The 21,929-nt window shown below is 37.6% G+C and overlaps 2 protein-coding genes across 4 annotated transcripts in view; both read right to left on the reverse strand.

Annotated features, from left to right (window-relative positions):
* The window catches only part of LOC137194609 (nuclear receptor coactivator 2-like), a 66,446-nt gene extending 62,441 nt beyond the window's left edge, over positions 1 to 4,005 (reverse strand). For 2 of the 3 annotated variants that reach the window (XM_067606679.1, XM_067606677.1), the window contains exon 1: positions 3,104 to 4,005. The gene's annotated coding sequence lies outside the window, so the exon portion shown is untranslated. The remainder of the gene's footprint in view (positions 1 to 3,103) is intronic. The other variant, XM_067606680.1, reaches the window with a different exon arrangement.
* Positions 4,006 to 6,303: 2,298 nt separating this feature from the next.
* On the reverse strand, positions 6,304 to 11,923 carry lactb2 (lactamase, beta 2). The gene is made up of 7 exons (XM_067606681.1): positions 11,690 to 11,923; positions 10,626 to 10,786; positions 9,532 to 9,652; positions 9,022 to 9,200; positions 8,468 to 8,616; positions 8,158 to 8,245; positions 6,304 to 7,905 (listed from the first exon to the last, which is right to left on the reverse strand). The coding sequence occupies exons 1-7, from the start codon at positions 11,809 to 11,811 to the stop codon at positions 7,862 to 7,864; spliced, it is 864 nt and encodes a 287-aa protein (XP_067462782.1). The 5' UTR covers positions 11,812 to 11,923; the 3' UTR covers positions 6,304 to 7,861.
* Between the last annotated feature and the right edge of the window lie 10,006 nt (positions 11,924 to 21,929).

Raw genomic sequence — 21,929 nt, forward strand, 5'->3', positions numbered from 1 at the left:
AACAGTAACATACCAGCACAACAGCAAACACAAGACAAAACCAGAACAACAGCAAATAAAAGACACAAAGGCAGTGGCAAACGGCTAGCCGCCTGTTATACAATAAAGGTTTGAGATAAAAGGTGTTTGTACTTTGTATAAACTCATGCAGTATGTAAAGTCATGTAAATGGCTCCGCAGCTCAACTCACACCACGCTGCTTTGCTTTACGTGCAAACAGCAGAACTATCATAATTGTGACAAACAACTGTTCAAAGTCGATCTCAGGATGTGGGATTATCTTTGATGCCCGTGCTCTCACGATTATAAAAGACGACATCTGAACACTCAGTGGTAAAAAATGATGTGAGAGTTTTGCTTTGTAAATTGTCAAGTAAGAATTTAAATATGCAAAATGCAACACAATGACCCTCCAAAATGAAGGAGGATTAAACATATTTCCTAGTGTCATATAGCTTAAAAAGCTTTATGTGCTAAAGTAGGATGTGAGCATTTTGGTTCAAATAAACTGATTAAAATGTAGCTTTTATATTTAAAGGTGCAGTGTGTAGAATTTAGTGGCATCTAGCAGAACAGACTTGGTAGAAATGGAATATAATATTCATAAATAAAGGAGAATCGTGTTTTCGTTAGCTTAGAATGTGCCCTTTATATCTACATAGAGAGCGGGTCCTCTTCCACGGAGGCCGCCATGTTGCACCACCACGTTTCTACAGTAGCCCAGAATAGACAAACCCAACACCGGCTCTAGAGAGGGCCTTTCATGTTTTTTGCGAGTTTCACCATAGGTTATCCGACATGCTTGGATGCTTGCAACCTCACAGCTGGATGCCACTAAATCCTACAAACTGCACCTTTAATATTCATTTCCTCTGCGTTTCTGCTTCTCTTAAGTATATCTTTGCTGCGGTATTTTCAAGATGAAGGTCTCAGCTGTCGAGGCGCCTCACCACAAAGCTGCATTTTCCTTCAAATAATTGCTGTCTTGCCACATCTTTGCCTTGTATTTAATTTTGCAGCATATTGTGTTTTACCTGATTTTATTTGCACTGAATCTGGAGATTTGGTTTGAGTGCAATTATGTGGTAGAAATAAAATGTTATTTAAATACTATTTTTGTTCCGGGATTTATTTAGTTTTTGCCTGTTTATTATTGCATGTTTATAACTTCTTGAGCTGAGAAAATTCATATTATGAAGAGACAAGCTTCACGTCACTGCCCACAGATCAGTAATAAGTTGTTTCAAGTTCATAAAAATTAAACAGGACGAAAAACGGATGCCAGACGACTTGCCCTTCAAAATAAAGGCAGCACATTTGTTAAAATAAAATAAACCTACAAGAGCACCACTGACAATTTATTTAAATCAGATAATGTTAAACTAATGTCTGGGTTTGCAGCTTGTCTATAGCTACCATTTATTTAAGTATGGTTCACATTAATAAAACATGAGAGCAAAGGGACTTGTCTTTTAAAAGGTGCAGTGTGTAGAATTTAGTGGCATCTAGTAGAATGGACGGCAGAAATGGAATATAATCTTCATAAGTATGTTTTCATTAGTGTATAATCAGCTGAAAATAAGACTTGTTGCGTTACCGTTACCTTAGAATGAGCCCTTTATATCCTCCATGGGTCTGCTTCCACCGAGGCCGCCATGTTGCACCCCCATGTTTCTACAATAGCCCAGAACGGACAAACCAAACACTGGCTCTAGAGAGGGCCTTTCACGTTTTTGCAAGTTTCGTGACCACTGTAGGTTCCCCTACACACTTGGAAGGGGAGGGGAGGGGGGAGGGTGTTCAGTTTGTTGCAATCTGCAACCTCATCGCTAGACACCAATAAATCCTACACACTGCACCTTTAAAATGTCATCCAGCATTTAATCATTACAATGCAGCAATAAATCAAAGTTCTTCTATATCATTAATTCTTAGTGACAGCAAGATTAAAAAACTCTCCACTAGAAGAGAAAACCAAAAGTTTCCACACACTGTCCGTCAATTGAATTCACTTTATTTACACAACTGAAACATTGTGTTAATAAAGTTTTGGGATTCTTTGGTTTTCTTTTCAAATTTTATGAAATGACACTCAAAAATCAGTGAGTATTTTATTTTGAAAAGAACCACCGGAAATTCAAAACTCGTATTTCTTCCAACTGACGGTTGAGTTGGTTGAGGAAGTCCGAGGCAACACAAGCCGGGGTTTAAGTCTCAATATTAAACGGTGAAACGGTAATATGTTTAACTCAATCACAAAAGCACTACTAAAGTAAACCATGGCTTACACTCTGGGATCGATAAATTGTAATATTGACAAGCACAAAAGACGAATACATGCGCTTTAAGCTAACGTATCTGTCACACACAGCCACCCGCAGCAGTCGCTTGTGTTGATCAGGAAGGGGTTTTAACGTCTAACTGTTTTTTAAGTTAAACAGCAAAGTCCTGTTTGAGGTGTTTATGCGGTTTATCACGCACTGTTTGAACACGCAAAGCAAACAGCAGCACACTTTTTTTCTTTTTCTTCACTAAAGACATGAGCCCTGAGTGTTTTGGGGTTTTTTTTGGCAGATAAAGCTGCGGAAAGTAGCATATTTATTCTTCTAGCTGTCGATATTTTCGCACTAAACACACGGTTCGCTACCGACAGTTGTCACACAATCACTTCAACCGACAAAGTCATCGTGTGGACAACCGTGAACAGTTTGCTAAAGAGGCTAAAATGTAATGGAGAAAAATAATAACCTGCACGATAAGCACAGGTCGCTTCTAACGTTGTTTCTACAACTCCACTAGTTAAAGCTGGGACACATTTTTTTTTTTTTTGCTTGAACACCATATAAAATATATAACGGTTACGTTATAACGGCGCCGATTAGAGGGCAAAAAAATGCAGCACAAAGTAGGACAAGCTCGATATAAACCGGTACAGACACTTTAAAACAAGCCCATGCAGGAGTATTATATGGTTCATTTATTGGGGGGGTGGGGGTGGGATTGAGGAAGTGGAGTAAGAGGGTTGGGGGGGTGAAGAGAGGGAGGAGAGGAGAGGAGAGGAGGGGAGGGGGGGGTCAAGACAAGAGAATGACAGGAAACTTACCTGAGAGTTGAGCAGCCATGAGTGCGCGCTGTGCGGGATGTGACTGTCGGTGAGGTGTCGGTCAGCAGCAGCGGCGGTGGAGGCGGAGGCGGCGGCGGCAGCAGCGGCAGCGTCCGGGGCCGGAGCCGCCATGTTCATCTGGCTCAGAGGCTCCTCGGCTGTTTATCTTTACCAGTAGACCCCCCTCCTCCTCCTCCTCCTCCTTCTCTTCCTCCTCCCCCTCCTCCCCCTCCTCCTCCTCCTCCACTCTCATCACCACACTGCAGAGCTGAGTGTCTCTCTAATACTCACGTTTGCTAATTCAGATTGCTTTATTGGCATGACTAATAACGAGAACAAAAAAACAAACAAACAGTAATACAAACAGTGTTGTCATATTGTATTGTAGTATTGTCACAGTATTGCTAAAGCACTGCACAAATAATGAATGTGCACAATATTTAAAATGAAAAAGTGCAAAGAAATATATACATTCATGTATATATACAGTATATATACATTTTGAACAGTGTTCGAAACAACTGCAATAACAGATTTAACCTTTTAGTCCAATTATTGCATGCAAGATGTTTGTTATCTCCAATTATATTGCTGTAATATCCATCTAATAATAATACTCTGGATATGGACATTAATTGCACTATATAATATATTACTCGCTTAATACCACAAAATAACTTTTATGGTACGTTTGTTTGTGTTTTGTGCTGCTTTGTATGTACTTTATTGTTGAGTTTCGTGTTGTAATGTATGTATATGTATGTAATGTTGAGTTTTATATCATATTTTTGAGTCTTGTGCAGTTTTATATGTATTTTCTTGTTGAGTTTTATGTATTTTAAAAGCCCATCTCAGGGCGGGCAATGCAAACTAGCTCAGGCTATAAATGCTGTTGTATCTGGCCTAAGATTCATGTTATATACTTGTCTCTATACAAATAAACATTAAGTGCAATTTTGAGGTACTTGTGCTGTATATTGATGCCACATCATACCTCTACCCCTTTTTATTCCATTACATTTATTTGACTTCTTTTATTTTACTTCACAGATTAACATTTTACATGCCAAACATAAACTGCGCTGTATATTAGAGACAGTATATTCTGTATTCTGCATATTGAACACATTAGACGATGAAGTACATTTTGCTGATAATCCCTCAAACCCCCCCATGTGAAAAAAGAAATCACAGCATGTGCAGGATATATATATACATATCAAAAATAAATAAAAGGAAAATAAAATTCTGAGGTCTAATGTAGATCAAGCAGGTAAGTCTGGTTTTCACGTGTTGTGGCAGACAGAGAGAAACTGTCCCGCAAGAACTTAACCATCTTTCATTTCCCCCAGTACGGTTTTTAGTTTTTCATTATCCGAGTTATTAAAATGTTGATGCCCATTAGTGAATTTTGGGGAGAACTGTTCCCTGGACAGATTTATTATTCTGTCTCTCAGTCTGTCTCACACACATTTAACTCTCTAACCTAGGCAGGCAGAGCTGATGCAATATTACAGCTTCAAGGAGCAATATTGTATGTTAAGCCTCACAAAAAATATCCCAAAATATTAATGTAATACTAAGTGAGTAAATACTGACTTCATCCTACTTTCTAGGGTTTTTATTTCAGTGCAATTGAACTTAATATTTAGTGTATTTACAGTGATCTTAGAGGATGTTTTCTGACTTGAAACAACAGTCAGGTGCCCAAATGACTCTTCTCTTTCACTGTTCATATGGGCCCCTGACTGTTGTGAACCTATCCTTTAATGTGCTTTATGATATTTCAACATCCTATGACACATAATTATATCTAAGTGAACTTACACAACATCTGTGTCACTCAGTTGTGACTTCTTAGTGACCTTATGATACCTTTTGTGACTTTTCATTTCCTATAGTAGGCTATATAATTGTAATACCCCTGGGTATGAATGTTATTGTCTCAAGTTAATGGTACTTCTCATGGTATTTTTCTTCTAATGTACCCCAGATATGTCCATATAAAGTCTTGCATTTCATTTTATTTGCAAGTCAAATTTTTAGTGTTCCCTGGACGTATATTAAAATGGCAGCAGTGTCTGTGTCACTTACTATGAAAATTGACTACTTCAGTGTTTCATGCATGCAACTATAACAATCTAATTTTCTATCACTATTACACTCATATGACAGTAACATGTAGATATTCCTGTATAGATTTATAATGACTAAATATCAATCAATCAATCAATCAATCTTTATTTATATAGCGCCATATCACAACAGAAGTCATCTCAAGGCACTTTTCACATAGAGCAGGTCAGACCATACTCTTTAATTTACAGAGACCCAACAGTTCCCCCATGAGCAAGCACTTGGCGACAGCGGTAAGGAAAAACTCCCCTTTAACGGGTAGAAACCTCAAGCAGACCCCGGCTCTTGGTGGGCGGCCATCTGCTTTGACCGGTTGGGTTGAGAGAGAGAAAGAGAGAGGGAAAGGGGGAGGGGGGACAGAAGAAAAACAATGACAACAACAAACAACAACAAGCACAAGCAGCAACAGCCAGGGAAGGATGCCATCAGGACTGTGAAGGACCGCGAAGGTTCGGCCCGGGAGTCAGGTTTTTCTGTGAGATGAGAAAGCACAAAAAACTCCGGGGAAGAAGCAAAGTTAGTGACATGCATTGATGTTACATGAATGCATACAGATGGAGAGGAGGAGGAGGAGAGAGGAGCTCAGTGCATCATGGGAAGTCCCCCAGTAGTCTAGGCCTATAGCAGCATAACTAAGGGCTGATCCAAGGCAGAATTTGTATAATTCTGAAATGGTAACATCCAATCACAACACTACTCAGGTTAAATGAACATATGGCTTCTGAATCATCTATACAGTGAAGTAGGGGACTTCATTAATGAACCTTTACCTTGCAGGTTGGTACACATACAGTTGTAAATTCAGTGACATTTGCATTTTATGTGTGAGTCTGTAGTGTCCTTTGAACGTGCTGTATGATTCACACACTGTACTTCTTTATTCTAAGTGACGAGGCTGCTTTCAGTTAAGTCACCATTCAGTTATTCAACATGAGTATTTTACGTAGAAACACTTACAGAAAAATCTGAGAACGCTCCACCTTCAGCTTCGATGAGACTCTCTGAGGGGTCAAACACGGGTCAAAAGGTCATTCAAAAAATAACTGTTACTCATTGGATCACTGTGAAGATACAGAATTCATGAGTTTTATTGTCAATACATACATGTTATCATGAGGTGTCTCTCAATATGATTAATAATTAACACTAATAGACAATCATTCTCATTTATGGCCATAAAAATACAGAAGACACTCACAATGACTCATCACTCAATATTTAATAAAAATAATTTCCGACAAAACACACATTATATTCTTTAGCATTTATTAATGATATACTTTGTGAATTTTTCAAAACATTTAGATGTTTAGAGTACCTGTTAAAGCTGAGCTCCAAATAAAATCAATTAGCTGACACTGCCACCTAGTGACTCACTGAAGACTGAGATTAGACTGAATAGAAAATACATAAAGTACCAGAATTTGAATGAATGAACCTTGAATGAGAAAGTGTGTCCAAAGTGTGTCTTTTAATTTATTGTATATCATCACATGAAAGCTTATGTAGACTATGAACCTCAAGTTGCAGGGAATAAACTGGTATATTCAACAATCTCTGAGAACATATCAAAAATTGATTTTGCTTGAACTCTACTGCCCTATTTGTTCACCTTGATGACTTTTACTTAACCAGTGGCTCCACATAAGAACGACTTCATCCCTGAGGAAAAAGAAAACCCTGTTCCAAACCCAGATAAACCCAGATACTAATCCTGACAAATACCCAGGTAACCCGGTCTCATGTCCTGTATGCAAACCTGTCCTGCAACACATTAAGACACAATGAACCACATAACAAGCACAATGTGCAAAAATGACAGTTGGTACACTTATTTGTAGCTCTCCCTCAGGACTTCAAATATATACAAACTTACTGATATACAGTATATGTAGTATCCTGTGTATTACTGTATATACTATATAAATTATTTATGTGTTATGAAGTCCTAAAGAAGGCCACTTTGATGAAACACCGGCTATATTAAGTTTTGCAACTGCCACCTCTTAAAGTCTGTTTAAATGCAGCTTAAAAGACTCCAAAAACATCAAGATCAATGCAGCAGAACCAGAGATGTTATCTTTTTTTATTCCATGCACTCTTCTTCCTTGTCAAAACCTGGTTCCTACATTACCCACAATGCAACTTGAGATTCTAATGTGTAATGCTGGTAGCGGCTAATGTAGCCTCAAGCAGGTATGAGGAGCGGGCTGCAGTGGTCTGGTAAACTCATGACATCACTTGAGGCAATTACCAGATTTTGTGCAGCTCCCTCTGGAGCCACAAAAGGTCTTGCACTACTTTTTTAGCGACCTAAATAGAGCATTCTCACACATTGATCACATTGTTGGACGGGGTTAATCTTTCTGGCACAGGCAACAGTCAACTGAACTTTTGGCCACTTTAAACTCTGAGAAAGGCTGCAGCCTCGTCTTCATCTAAGGCCACAAGTTTGATCACCTTCCGTCCCTGATTTTTCCATTAACACATATCAATCAGCAGTTCTAAGGCATTCAATGATAAGCATTACACAGATGATGAAGTGATCACTTTAGACTGAAAAAGATGGATTTCCATCATCCTGGCCAACTTGAGTCCATTTCATCTTTGTCTTGTGAGTCGTCACAGGTTGCTCTTCCATTTGATGTTCTGTGAGGTTTCATTCACTGAAGAAGAAAGTTTACATTTATAGTTTAAGGAATCGAGCTGACAACGAGTAAGAATAAGCCTCACTTTCTAAATTGCATCACTGCACATGCACTCAATTATCATGGACGCTTAACCTTGGCACATAATACCAAAACTATCTGCATGGCCAGATATGTCTGATTTGGTTACACTGACCCTTTAACTGATCTAAACTGGCACTGATCACATGCCGTAAGTAGCTTTTGCAGTGTTGATAAGAGATGACTTACCCAGGCTGATCTTGCCTTCTTTCTCTAGTTTCTTTAAGTGATGGACCAGGTTCACGTTAGCTGCTTGATGCAGGTATTCAGGGGTGTCCTGGAAGAGAAGCACAGCATTTGACTGTGTGTTCACTTCCATAGACTCATCCTAGTTTTAGTATAATAAGTTAGGATGTTTACTTTGTATTTGGAGGAATTAGGAAAGCATGGATGGCACTAAACAAGCTTACCAGGAGTCACAGAGACAATATATTACAACAGCCTTTAGCTCTTTTCAGGCTGGGAAAAGCATCTAAGTCACAAAGGGTTTTGTCCCAACCTTGTAGACGATCTTAACGAGCTCCATTGAGGAGAAAGGCTTTCCTTCTCCCGTCTGAATGGCCGTCAGGATCTGCTTCTCTCTTTGGTCCCGGTGGCTGATGTAGTGTCTGATCTTAGAGCCAGCATCCTGCACCACAGGGCCGTGACCTGCACAGAGAACAGCAGTTTTCCTCTAAACACCTGAAAGACTTAATGGACGAGCCTCAGACTGACATTCATTCATTTAAAGTGAACAATGTATAATCTGTCTTTAAGTTTCATTTTATTAAACACTGTGACAGCAGAAGCTTCTTTGGTAGACCCCCAGAGAACAAGAACTATTGGTTGAAACTTTTATTTTGAAAGGAAAGATAGAAATAGAAGTAAGATAGAAAATAAATTGACAACAATGTTGATATTTAAACAATTCTCAGAGTCCTTTATCTCACAAAATTATTGAACATTGTCTAGTTCCAGCTTCTCTAATGTGAATATTTATATTATATTAGATTTTTCCTATTTTATATTATTGTAAATGGAATATTTGGGGGTTTCTACATTAAACTCACTCACCAGGGTAGATGAGTTCAGCCTGGGAGTCCAGCAGAGTCTTCAGGGATCTCATGTAGTCGTAAAGATCCTCAAACACGGCCGTGCCTTCACCCAGGATGCAGTCTCCGGAGAAGAGCGCCTGCTCCTCCTCCAGCAGCAGGGCCATGTGGTCGTCCGTGTGGCCCGGGGTGAACAGCACTCTGGGAAAAAAAAAAAAAAGATAAAACAGGATTCACTGCTTTGCTGCTAAAATCAACAAATAATCTGTCTCAGTTCAGGTTTATCTTAAATCATCAGCAATTAATCTTGGGATAACGCATTTCTTAGTATCTTCTCAACATTTTTTCAACATATTGTAGAATTTTTATCTTACAGCTGGGTTTTAAATTGATAATTAGTTTTCCATTATCTTTCTCATCGTTATTTTTACTGACTCTGTCTTTTGGTTGTTTTATTATTTCCTTTACAGCACCCAGTAACCCTATCAAAAGCTGAGCACATAAACTCAGCTTGCATATAAACCGAACTGACTTGAGCGTTGCCCCCTCCGTCTGGACCACATCTCCATCTTTTAAGTACATGAAGCTTTTGTTTCCAGCCGTCTCCCTGACCTGGCTGGAGCGAGGCAGTTTGCTGACTCGGACTTCAGAACCTACAGGAGGGAAAAACGAAGAAAAAAAACCAACATGAAACTGTCAAATTCTTCAAAATACTCTGTTAAACTCTCTTTCTTTCTCTCCGTTTTTTATGATATGTAAAAATTCAGACAGCTTCGAAGTGTAAACCATCACACCCAAAATCAAACACCCACAGGGGCATCTGGGGTTCTGCTAACATGATGCTGGTGTTTAGCAGGTATAATGTTTCACCATCTTAGCTCAGAGTTAGCATGTGTACATTTGCTAATGATCAGTAAACAGAAGTACAGCTGAGGCTGATGGGAATGTCAGTAGTCTTTCAGGTATGTGATAATGGCGCTAGAGGAAAAGTCAGGAGATCACCAAAGTCACTGCCATACATTATTTAGGAACCATGAATGTCTATATAATCTGTCAAGTAGATGTTGAGATATTTCACTTGTTACATGAAAACTTTGACCTGTTAGAGGCGCTAGAGGAAAGTTGGTAGATCACCAAAGTCATTAGGATTCATGCTCTGGGTAACATAAATGTCTGTATTAAATGTCATTCCAATTCATTCAATAGTCATTGAGACATGTCACACACAAAAAAAACACATTAACCTGCCTGTGGTGCTCCATGAAAAGTCAGGGGATCATTAAAATGACCATGAATATCTGTACAAATCTGTCCAATGGCTGTTAAGACTGTTAAAAACCAGCCACAGATCTTATTGTGAACACAGTTTCTAGAGTTGTTATGTTCTTAAATTATCTACATGATTTTTCAAATTAAAGAAAAACAACATGGCTTATTAGCAAATGATTATAGAAAACATAAAAGCAACAAAATTATAATCAACTGAATAAAACAGACATAAACCTTCAGCCAAATATGTAAGTCACTGCAAACTGGACACTATTGTTGTTGGACAAATAACTGCATTACAAAGGCATTCTGTCTGCTGATAATATTCATTTTTCCACACACATACGCTGCCCTCACCGGTGATGTCTCTGCAGATGTCCTCCACCCCGCCTGTGTGATCATGATGCCAGTGTGTGACGATGATCTCCTGGATGCTGGCGTTGAACTGCCTCAGCGCCTGCTTCAGACTGCTGATGTATTCAGGTACAGCAGGCTCCCCGGTGTCTATCAGCACTCGTCTGGAACATACACACGCATATGAAAGGTAATGTAGTTAAAGTATTGCAGTAAAAGTAGTGGTTTGATCCCTCTGACTGATATATTATTATATATGACATCATTAGATTATTAATAGTGAAGCATCAGTGTGTGAGCAGCATGTTACTGTTGTAGCTGCTGGAGGTGGAGCTAGTTTACACTACTTTATATACAGTTAGATAGTTTAGTCCAGTGGTTCCCAACGTAGGGGTCGGGCACCCCCAAAGGGTCAGCAGATAAACCTGAGGGGTCGTTAGATGATTAATGGGAGAGGAAAGAAGAAAAAACAAAGTTCTGATACACAAATCTGTTTTCAGTTTTTGGACTTTTTCTCTAATCTTTGATTTTTGGTGAAATATTGGATCATTCGAACATTTATTGAAATGAAACCATGTGAGAAATTTAGAGGGAAAAATCACTATTTGGTGGAGCTGTTAACAACTCATAGACATCTGAAATGTGACCCCGACTACACACTGCTTTTTGTAAGACGTCAAAAGCCAAAAAGTTTGGAAATAACTGGTTTCATCTTTAACAATGTGTTGTATTTTAAAAGCTTGTTCTATTATCCATTGTGTCAAATCTTCATGTGAAAAGTAATTAAAGCTGTCAAATAAATATAGTGGAGTGGGAGTAGAAAGTAGCATCACATGGAAATACTCAAGTAAAGTGCAAGTACCTCAAAATTGTACAAAGTACAATACGTGGGTAAGTGTTCTTAGGCATATCGGGGGCTATCTGGACATCAACCCTTTACTGTCATGTTTTTACCAAAAGGCAAAAAAGTCGTCTCTAAATACAGGTACTCTGCAATGATATTATATATTAAACAACCTTCATTTTGCGGACATTTTTAATATATTTATCCAGTGTCTGCTAGTCACCTTTCCCCAGTGCCGACCAGGTAGGTGTTGGTTCCCTGCAGGGTCATCGGTCCAGGATTACAGCCCAGAACCCGAACAACTCGGGCAGACAGCTGCTCTATCCGAGGAATAATTGCACTCATGGTTAGAACTGATCAAACGTTGGCTACAGAATAAAATAATAACACATACAGACAAGCAGAAGGCCAGTAAAGCTTGTCAAACAGGAAACATAACGGAAACTGTATGTAAACAAAGTGTACTTCCTGTATCACCCAGAGCAGCCTTCAAAATAAAATACTTCCTTTAACCGTCAACTCCGATCTGAAAAGTGAAGCCTAAGCGGAAGTGACTTTAATCTGGAGTCTCTCTAATGGCCAGCAGGGGGCGACTCCACTAGCTGCAAAGAGAAGTCCCATATGGAAGTCTGTGAGAAAATTATGGAGGATATTTTTGGTCATAATTAAAATTAAAAGTCAAAATAGAAAATTAAAATAGGTAAAATTAAAAAGACTATTATTTTACTACACTACTAGGAATAATCAAGCCACAATTAAACTTAAAAAGAAAGAGCAAATTGAAAAAGCAAATTGAACATGCCAAATGATAATTTCAAAATGTAAAACAATGAAAAAAGTGAATTTAAAATGCAAAAGCTTAAATGCAAATGCTCACATTGAAAACTTAAAGAGTACAAGAGTTCTTATAATACATCCATGGAGTCCACAAACCAGTTGGTAATGTCACAGTGGTTACATCCATTATTTTTTACAGTCTGTGGCTTTAACATGGGACAGAGATGGTGAGAAAGCATTACTATGTTGTTTAAATCAATAGTGTTTTCACTCGTGTGCCTCTGTTTAATGCTGTATTTCTACTTCTGCACTTTACTGTTAAGTATTGTGTCAATACATTATTCTATTAAGACAAGGCACATAACTCAGAGAATGAGAAGCCTACATACCACTTGTTTAATGCACTAATGCTTGTTTTTCTGATTGTTTCTTAACATCAAATACATTCCTTTTGTGATTATTCCACGCTAAAATGATCTCGCTTTCACTGCTGCAAGAAAAAATAATGTTCAAAAATGTTTTACCCTCCTTCTTATAGGATATGCTTGTTGCTGCATTGCTCTGCTTAATGGATTTATATATATATTTCTTTTTGTTTGACTTCTGCTATCTCTTTTAATGCTTTTGATGAAATTACATTCAAACCAACCAATCCATTCATCCACCATGGTCAAGTGCTCTCTTCATTTGCTCCCCTTTACACATAATGGTAAACACATATATTCCCTTTTCTCACAATTAAATGAAACCTGCTGAGGAATGTGCTACCAGTTAGTGCTGCTATAAAAATAAATGCACCTCCAACCAGGCCAAGAACTGAATAGACTCATTACAGGTTATTTACTGAATATCTGTCATATGAGATGTCCTTACAATACTGAACAGAAAAATGTCAGTAGCACCAGCTGAACACTTGGTGGGGCCGGTGTCCAGTCTGATAACAGTTGAATTACCTCTCACTTCATCTGGGAGACTGTGGCACTTTAAAAATATTAGACGGCACTGGATTATCGGCATTTCACAGGATGAACGTTTTTATTACTTTGGTAATGATAATGATGCTAGCCAACTCCTCACAGTTCACCCTCAAATATCAGAACTATTTGGCGTAATGACTGTTGTTATTGCCCTCATTAATCCTGAAAGTTTAAATGGGTGTTTTTATTACACCTCAAACTGAGGAAAGCAAAAATCATTAAAAGCTGTTTATCCACATGCATAAAACTACCAGCTGAATAGTTGCTGCTTAAGGGGTTAAAGAAAAATAACAGTATTATTACACAGACAATTCAAGTTGAGAACCAATTTCAGGAAGATTTTTGGGGATATTGTGAGGGAGTTTTGCACTACTTACTGACTATAGGCTTTATAAATGCCATCATAACTTGAGGAAAATACTACTACAATGTTCCTGTTACCTTTAAGAGAAATGCTACCATCCTAGATTTATAAAAGCACAAAAACTGTGAAACATATTCCACTGTCTAAAACTTATACGACACATGATGTTAAAGGTTAGGTTCCCAATTTTACAAGTCTGTCTTAAATGTCAGGCGCCCATATGAACAGTGAAATAGGTTTTCCTCACTGTAATCATTCCTCCTGTTCATACTGACTATCAAAAGATCCCCTTCAAATGTACATTGTGTCATTTTGACTTTAAAAGTTGATGTGAAGCTCATATGAGGCTTCAGCAGTCTGAGTTGGTGGATATCTGCCACATTTACAGTCTTTTTGGCATCAAATTTCCTCTTTGTGTTTCCTCAGTGTTTCTCTGTTGAGCTGTGGTGGAAGTATAGTAACAAAAAGAGGGACTTTGGCATTAAAAAGACTGTAACATTGAAATATATCTACTTCATTTGACTAATCTGGATGACTGAAGCTTCATATTAGCTTCAGATAAACTTTTAAATACATTTTTGCGCAGAAGGAGGACTGTAAGAAGCACAATAAGAAGTTGTGATAGTAACAGTAATGGAATTAGTCCCAATATATGACCATCATCTCAAATAAATGAATGAATAAATCAGTTTCTTATTCACTTTTACATTGGTCAGTACTGCCATGTATCCAACCGTTCAAATGAAACATCCAGGAAACTCTCTGAAGGACAAACTTCTGTCAGCGCATTGCTGCCATCTTGTGGGCAGACTTTCAGAAATACATCTAATCTACACCAAGCTGTGTGTGTCTGAGTGGGGGAAAAAGAGAGTTACAATATGTATGTAACTACAACAGGACTGTGTGTTTTCAAGAGACTGCAGGCAGTAAGTCAATAATGAGTCAATCACTCTGATCACCCTCGCCCCTTCAAGATGACAAACTCCCAGATGAAGACAGACGATGATTAGTGATGATGATGTGATGGTTTCACTGTCATTTTCAATAAATGTGTCTAGATTGACTGACTGTCTTTATTGTAATATTTGGGGAGCAAAACCTCAAAGCAATGACTGCATATTCCTAAAGGCGGCACTAGAATTAAATGTGTTGCAGATATAGTTGCAATACATCACTTTAAACTCTCAAATTAAAACAGCATTTCAAGAGCATCTTGTATCCTACAATACAATCAGACCATATGTGTAGAGCTAGGTGGGCCTCTTCTTCATTTTTTCTATAATGAACAGAGAATCTCGTACAGATACTGTGACAGGATCTCAGTTTGAGAGGGAGATGTGGGTGGCACAGCAGGAAAAGTTCCAAACAATGGTGTGGGACGTGGAAGCTGTGGGAAACGCTCCACAGTGACCAATTATACCTGAGATTGACTGTGCTTTTAATGTAAATAAATGTAAATTGCAGCTTGTTGTTTCACTGCTAAAATAAAAATTTCCCTCAGACACAGTTGCTTTGCTGATCTTCTTCGTGAACAATAACTGCAACTGGACTGAATGAGGAGGAGTAGACATTGAATAAACCAAATCAGTGGCACATTCAGCTGCTTTCGGTGTAGCTGTACCTTGAATATGATGTATTTCCTGTTGGTATAGAGTCTTAGGGCAGGAGAAAATGCTGGGAGGCATCGTTTAAACAGTGTAAACCACCAGGATGTCAGTTAGGAAGGGAAGCAAGAGGAGGGCCAGTATTACCGACCATAGCCAGATTATTCTATGGGGTCCCAGGGCAAAAGTTTGTTGTTGGGCCCCTATTGACCCCAGCTATGCATGGTAGACCTTAAATGAATGGTTGATTAATTGATTAGTCAACTAACGGAAAATTAATTGGCAACATTCTTGATGACTGATTAATCGGTTAATTGCTAGTTTTTCTAGTTTTCCATGATATTAAACTCAACAACTTTGGGTTTTTGACTGTTGGCCAGACAAAACGTCATCTGAATATATAAACTTGTGCTTCAGGGAATAATGATCAGCATTTTAAAAATTATTTTCTGACATTTTATACACTGAACAATCAATTTTTTTTTTTTTTTTTTTTTAAAAAGTAAGACCTATTGATAATAAAAATAGTTGTTGGTGGCAGCCTAGAGCATTTGTGCAATTTGATAAAACACAACTTTACAACAAATGAGCACAATATAAACTAAATTAACTAATGTCTTAAAACTAGATTTTGGCACAGGGTCCCTCATCGAGACCAGGATCTTACACCAAAAGTTATAGATACAAAAAAATACCGTGTGTGTGTGAGTGTCTAAAATCTCTATTTGCTGCTCACTACTGAGTAAACTATTAAGTGTCTGTTATCAAAAATCAAAAAAAAACAGCATGCATAACAATCAACATCAATATCACATCATATGTCACAAAAACAGTAAGTAAAAAACATTTAAGTACACTATATTAGATATAACTTCATTAAAAAAGCAAAGAATAAATTACTAAAAATTATTTGAAATCATTTAAATAATTTAAGACCAATTTAAGAAGAGAAGTGAAAGGTACATGGGATTTAAAACAAATGCTATGCCCATTAATTACTGAATTAACTGGTGTATAGCATGTGAAATGAATGACTATTTACAGTATAGATATTTCTTCATCTTTGCACAGGGGACTCTGTAGCGTCTCCCTGAAGGCAGGAGCTAAAAGTGATGATTCAGTGGATGGAATAAATCCTCTAAGATTTATTCTTTCATTTATAAAGGGAGTAGTGAATGAATAAATGAGTTAAACGCTGACATCAGCATGCTGACATGCTCACAATGACAAAAATGTAAAAATGATAATGTTTAGCAGGTATGTTCACCATGGTCACCATATTTGTTTACTGTTTTAGCATGCTAACATCTGCTAATAGCTTAGGCTGATGGGAATTTCATTAATTTTGCAGCAGGATACCTTTACCTGATGAGTCTATAAAGTCGGACCAGGATCACCAAAGTTATCACAATCCATCCAATGTTGAGATATTTCAATGTGAACCAAGGTAGTGGACCAACCGCCAACAATTCGGATAGAAATTAACTAAAACAAATGTACTTTTTGGTTTTTAATTTTTAGGTAGGTGCATATTATAACATGGAAAGTCAGTTAAAATGGTAAAAACCATTTGGTAAAATGTCATTGTGACTTAAATGCTTTTAGGCTATTTGGCTTGTTTTCCATTTAATTTCCTTACCAATACATCACTGAATATCACCTCTTCAAAAATACATCAACTACAGTCCTTTATGAGGGGAAACACAACAGATGATCTTTTCCAACAGGCTTTACATTATGTTGAACCCATTAGTTCTCCTCCTCAGTGCATCGCCGGTAATCCTACATGCATTACACCACCAGATCGATGCAGTCAAATGAAGCCATGAAGTGGATCAAGTCGTGGCAGTAAAGCGCCTCATGGGGACCCACACATCCTCCTTAATGCCTTGTTTGATATTTGTCTCCAATAAATCGTGACCCATAAAAAGGGATGTAAAAAGGGGGTGAGATTTCAGCTCTCTATAATATTTACAGGTAGAATAGGTGGAGGGGAAAGCAGAGAGACATTATTTCCCTAAATGAAATAGATCCTGACATCTGGGCGTCCAAGGGCCCCATCCTCCTCTCTCTCTCTCTCTCTCTCTCTCTCTCTCTCTCTCTCTCTCTCCCTCACTCTCTCTTTGTAATTACACGACATAATGGTGGTGCAGTCGGCCCGTAATCTCCCACTATAATCAGTCTCGGCTGCCTCCACTCGCTCTCCACCACGGCTTCTAATTCAATATAAATGCAAATGACTGGGGGAGTAAGAGAGAGAGAGTGAAGGAGGGAGGGAGGGAGTGAGGGAGGAGGGTCAGGAACAGTATAGAGTGTAAATGTGGGAGTCTGATCTCACCACAAATCCGTACTTATATTTACGAGGAGTCATGTCAAGTCTTTATAATAATATGTACAAATCGAATGTGGAGTGCGTGCACCATAGACCAGGTGGTATTTTGTCATTAAACATTAAATTGTAAGCATGCAAGCAAAACTTTATTGGATTCTCAACCAAAACTCTAGTCCCAAAAGGATTGGTTCACCCCAAAAATTAATTTCCCCACTTACCTCTAGTCTTGTCTAGCCACAGAGATATAGTTTTGGTTTAATTTGTGCAGGTTTTGAGATATCTGTCTCTGAGATTTCTATGTCCTTGCAACAGAGGTGAATATAATTTTGCTTCTGGTGCACACAGAGAGTCAAGAAACAGTTTTCCTTGGAGCTACTTTCCCCAAAAGAAAACGTGATGTCCAGTTAGCAGCAATTTCCTTATTTGAATCAACGGGTTTGCATGCTCATACATTTGTTTTGCAACTTCTCAGCTCTTAAAATGCTGTTGAATTATTATTATTATTATTATTATTATTTATGGTTCCTGTTTTCTCATTCTTCAGAACCGTTAATTCACCATGTTGTTATTCTACATTTGAGAAATCACACATTGGATTTTAAATATACCAAATAATTGCCTCAGGGCTCCGAAACTCAAACATTTAAACAATGAAAACTGTTGATTGTGGATTATGCATAAGAATGGTGGAGTCCTCACCAGACAAAAATATAGTATTAGTTGTTTTTTTTAATGCTTAAAGCAATTTATGTTTTACGTTTTCCTCAAGAGTGACCTCTGGTGTCGGGGTGGATGGTTGGATGTATGAAGTGTCTGACATGGACATCAGTCACTTGGTTGGTTGTTGGTTTCTTTTTAACCATATCAAAGAAGTGTTACTGTACTGTAGCGGCCACAATTTAATCAAACAGAGGTAAAAACACTTATATTGTTGTGTGGAACAACCTCTTTTGTCATTTATGTACTGTGTACAGACTTATGGACACTGGTTTTGGAAAGACATGTTGCTATTGAATTTTTCACTGCTGTTTCTATTCACCTATCTGTGTGACAAGACACCACTACAGGTAAGAAAAAAATATGATTGTAATTTTGGTGAACAGATTCTTCAAAGCTGAAAACCATTGTTGTTTCATCCACATAGTGTTGATGAGATGAGATTTTGGTACAACAAAAAAATGTGATTTACAGACTAAACATGACAAAAGAAACAATTTTAACAGCATGTCAAGATGTGAGGGAGGATTTCACTTTTAAAGAATGAGATTGTTGTTAAAGTTTTTATTTGAAGTGTTGCAAATTATACTGTTATATGCGATAGTGTCGGCACAAAATGAGAAACATTACATCTACATTTACAAAATTATTGCAGATTTAGCTAATACATTACAATTACAAGTGTGTTACAAAGTCTTGTTTGTGTTTTCAGCTGATTTTAAGTTTGTAATTTTAAATCCAGCTGAATATAAAGTTGATAAATGGATGACTTACCACCATTATCATGTGAAATTTATTAACTTTTATGATTTTAGGGAGACCCTCTCCCCTGGTTTATTTAGAAAAACACTATTATGAAAACTGTTATAAAGTTACGTACATTACAGCCTGCAGCTGAGTGAGAAATACTGACTGAGGAAACTTCAGATAGCAACATTTTTCTATAATTAATCTATATAATATTGCATTTTGGAATGAAGCCCTTCATCTGTCATGTTGGCGTTAACAAAAGATGATATCAAGTTAATATAAAATTCAACTCATATGAAAGTTCCCACTGAACATGGCACCTTTGATACCTGCAAAGTAACTGTGAAAAATCTCATCGCTGCTTCAGTCTGCGGTGAGAAATGAGGCAATATATTACTAAACTGTATCGCAATTCATAATTCAAAATGCTGCGTAATTAACTTTCTCCTCCGGAGCCTTAATGTGATACTAAATTAAATAAGTGCAGGGAGAGAGAGAGAGAGAGAGAGAGAGAGAGAGAGAGGAAGAGAGAGAATCAGGGAAATATTAATTTAGAGAAAGAGGGAGCAGGAGTCAGAGTAGAGACTGTGTGAGCAGCAGCGGTGATGAGAGGTTACCAAAGTGGAGAAGAAAGAGGGAGGTAGAGGAGAAAAGAGAAACAAACTAGAAAACATGTTTGTTTAAAGCTCTATGTGATTACTTTTTCATGGTAAAATATTCCCTCAAGGCATGTTTTCATACATAAAAATACTCTGCTTGGCATAATAATTTGTGTCTGATATGGATTTTCCACAAAAAAAAAAAAAAAAAAAGTTCAATTACCTGGTTAGAAATTCTAAAAAAAAAAAAAAAATTAGATCTACTCCTTCAGGAATCTATGAATATGCAAATATTGTTCATTTAAAAATTTTAACTACTTGACACGAGATGTCTCCTACTTGACTGAAAAGTAAATTCTCAGTGTTTGTGCTCTGGAGGCTTCAAGTTCCCACATCACACTTGTTTAAGTTGAATACTGGACCATGATCATAACTTTTCTCTCTAAATGCACTTTAATGCACTGTGCTTGTTCTTTTTTGTTTTGTTTTGTTTTTATCTTGGGATTTGTATGTTTTTATCTTTACTTTCAAAGGGATTTTTTTTTTTTAGATATACAGTATATCTTTATCCTTTCTGTTGTTGTTGCACTGCTGTGGGCTGGGAGGAACAGCATTTTATTTTATTTATTTATTTTTTTTGTGTATGCAAATACACAAGAAAATGACGATAAACCAAATCTAAAGCGCTCCTAAATACATCTGTTTAACTCAGATTTACTGTAACATGAGCACAGAGAAAGTCTCCCTGCAGCAGATAAAACACATTTTTGAGTGGAGGGAGGCTTTAACTTTAACTTTGTTGTAGCATTTAAGGATGTCTTTGAATGATGCTTGAAAAAAAAACGACTTTGTACCACATGTTGTGTGACCCCTCTACAGAAAAAGGAGTTTATACCTGTTCTGAACAACCAAATATGAAGTTTTGAACCCACTATTATAGAGAGAGATGAATGGCAAAGGCATTTAGTGTTGCATTTGGTTTTATACACAAAAAGTCTTAATGATCATACAGTTTTGTTTAATGTTTTCACATACTGAATGTACAGCAATTTTATTTAATCACTGTGAATTTAACCCTCCAAAGTTGAACTTTTTAAGAATTATATATTTAATACTTTAATTGTCTCTTTTGCATTAACAAGGAAAGTATCAATATGGAGATGTTGATTTTTTTTAAATTAACTTACTGTATATTCTAAATATATTAACACATATTCCAAGCATGTTCAACATTTGTCAAACTACTTGTGAGATTTTCATATAAAGGCCTTGCAGCAGTTGTAATCATGAACCTCAGAATACATGAGCTAAAAACAGTGAAAGACTATGAACTTAAAATGAAACTATATGCGAAACTGTTAATCAATACAAGGAATTGTTCAAATTTGTGAATATTTGCTGTATTTTTTAGGCTTTTGTGACAGTAAATTCAGTATAAAAAAAAAAACAATTTGACAGTGATCTAATCAAAACAGGCAATTTGTGGATATCAGCTTGGGCTTTAGGGAAACCGTGATGGACGTTCTGAAGTATTTTCTGGCATTTTATAGACCGAACAACTAATCGATTTATGGAGAAAATGAGCAGATTAATCAATAATGCAGCCTTGACTGTATTGCACAAACTAAATGAGACAAGCATCATCAGGTCATCATCTAGTCACGCTCTGAATTACAAATCAAGTCAATACAGAAGAATTGCAGTGACATCTTATGGTCATTTGGGATAAAGCAGACAGACAGACGGACAGAGGAGACGGAGGAGACAGAGGAGACAGATTGATGTTCAGACAGACTGAGAGAGAGGGAGAGAGAGAGAGAGACAGAGACAGAGAGAGAGAGAGATAGGACAGTGAGCTGATGTCTAACACTGTCTGATTTGGAGGCCGGCCAACTAGGGGAAAACTGTCAGACACTGGCAGGAAGCTGCTGATTAATCTGAGCAGTGATGGAGAAAAAAATCCTGAGAGAGCTGCGAGGCTGTGTGTGTGTGTGTGAGAGAGAGAGAGAGAGAGAGAAGAGGAAAGGACAAGAGAGCGATAGAGGAAGGTGGAAAGTATGACAAGTGGCGACAAAAAGGGGAGAAAGAGAGAGAGAGAGCCATTTATTGTTATGTTATACTGTAGATATTTTTGTATTACTTTTATTCAACTGATTTGGCAGTGCTGCTCATCCAACATTCATGCCAATAAAGCAAATTGAATTGAAATTGAATTGAATAAAGGGGAGCGGAGAGAGTGGGAGTGAGAGGGGAAATAAAGGACAGAGCAGATGGGAGAGACAGAAAGAGAGACACAAGCAAAGATGGAGAGGTGTGAGACAAAAACAGGGGGGAGAGAACGGA

This window comes from Thunnus thynnus, chromosome 12 (assembly GCF_963924715.1).
Source record: "Thunnus thynnus chromosome 12, fThuThy2.1, whole genome shotgun sequence".
Classification (NCBI taxonomy): Eukaryota; Metazoa; Chordata; class Actinopteri; order Scombriformes; family Scombridae; genus Thunnus; species Thunnus thynnus.

Excerpts from the sequence above, each read along its gene's own strand:
- lactb2 (XM_067606681.1), bottom strand. The coding sequence starts at position 11,811 with ATGAGTGCAATTATTCCTCGGATAGAGCAGCTGTCTGCCCGAGTTGTT. Across the intron at positions 9,201-9,531 it reads ACGGAGGGGGCAACGCTCAA|AGTGCTGTTCACCCCGGGCC; the intron begins GTCAGTTCGGTT and ends TTTTTTTCCCAG. Across the intron at positions 8,246-8,467 it reads TCGTTAAGATCGTCTACAAG|GACACCCCTGAATACCTGCA; the intron begins GTTGGGACAAAA and ends CTTCTCTTCCAG.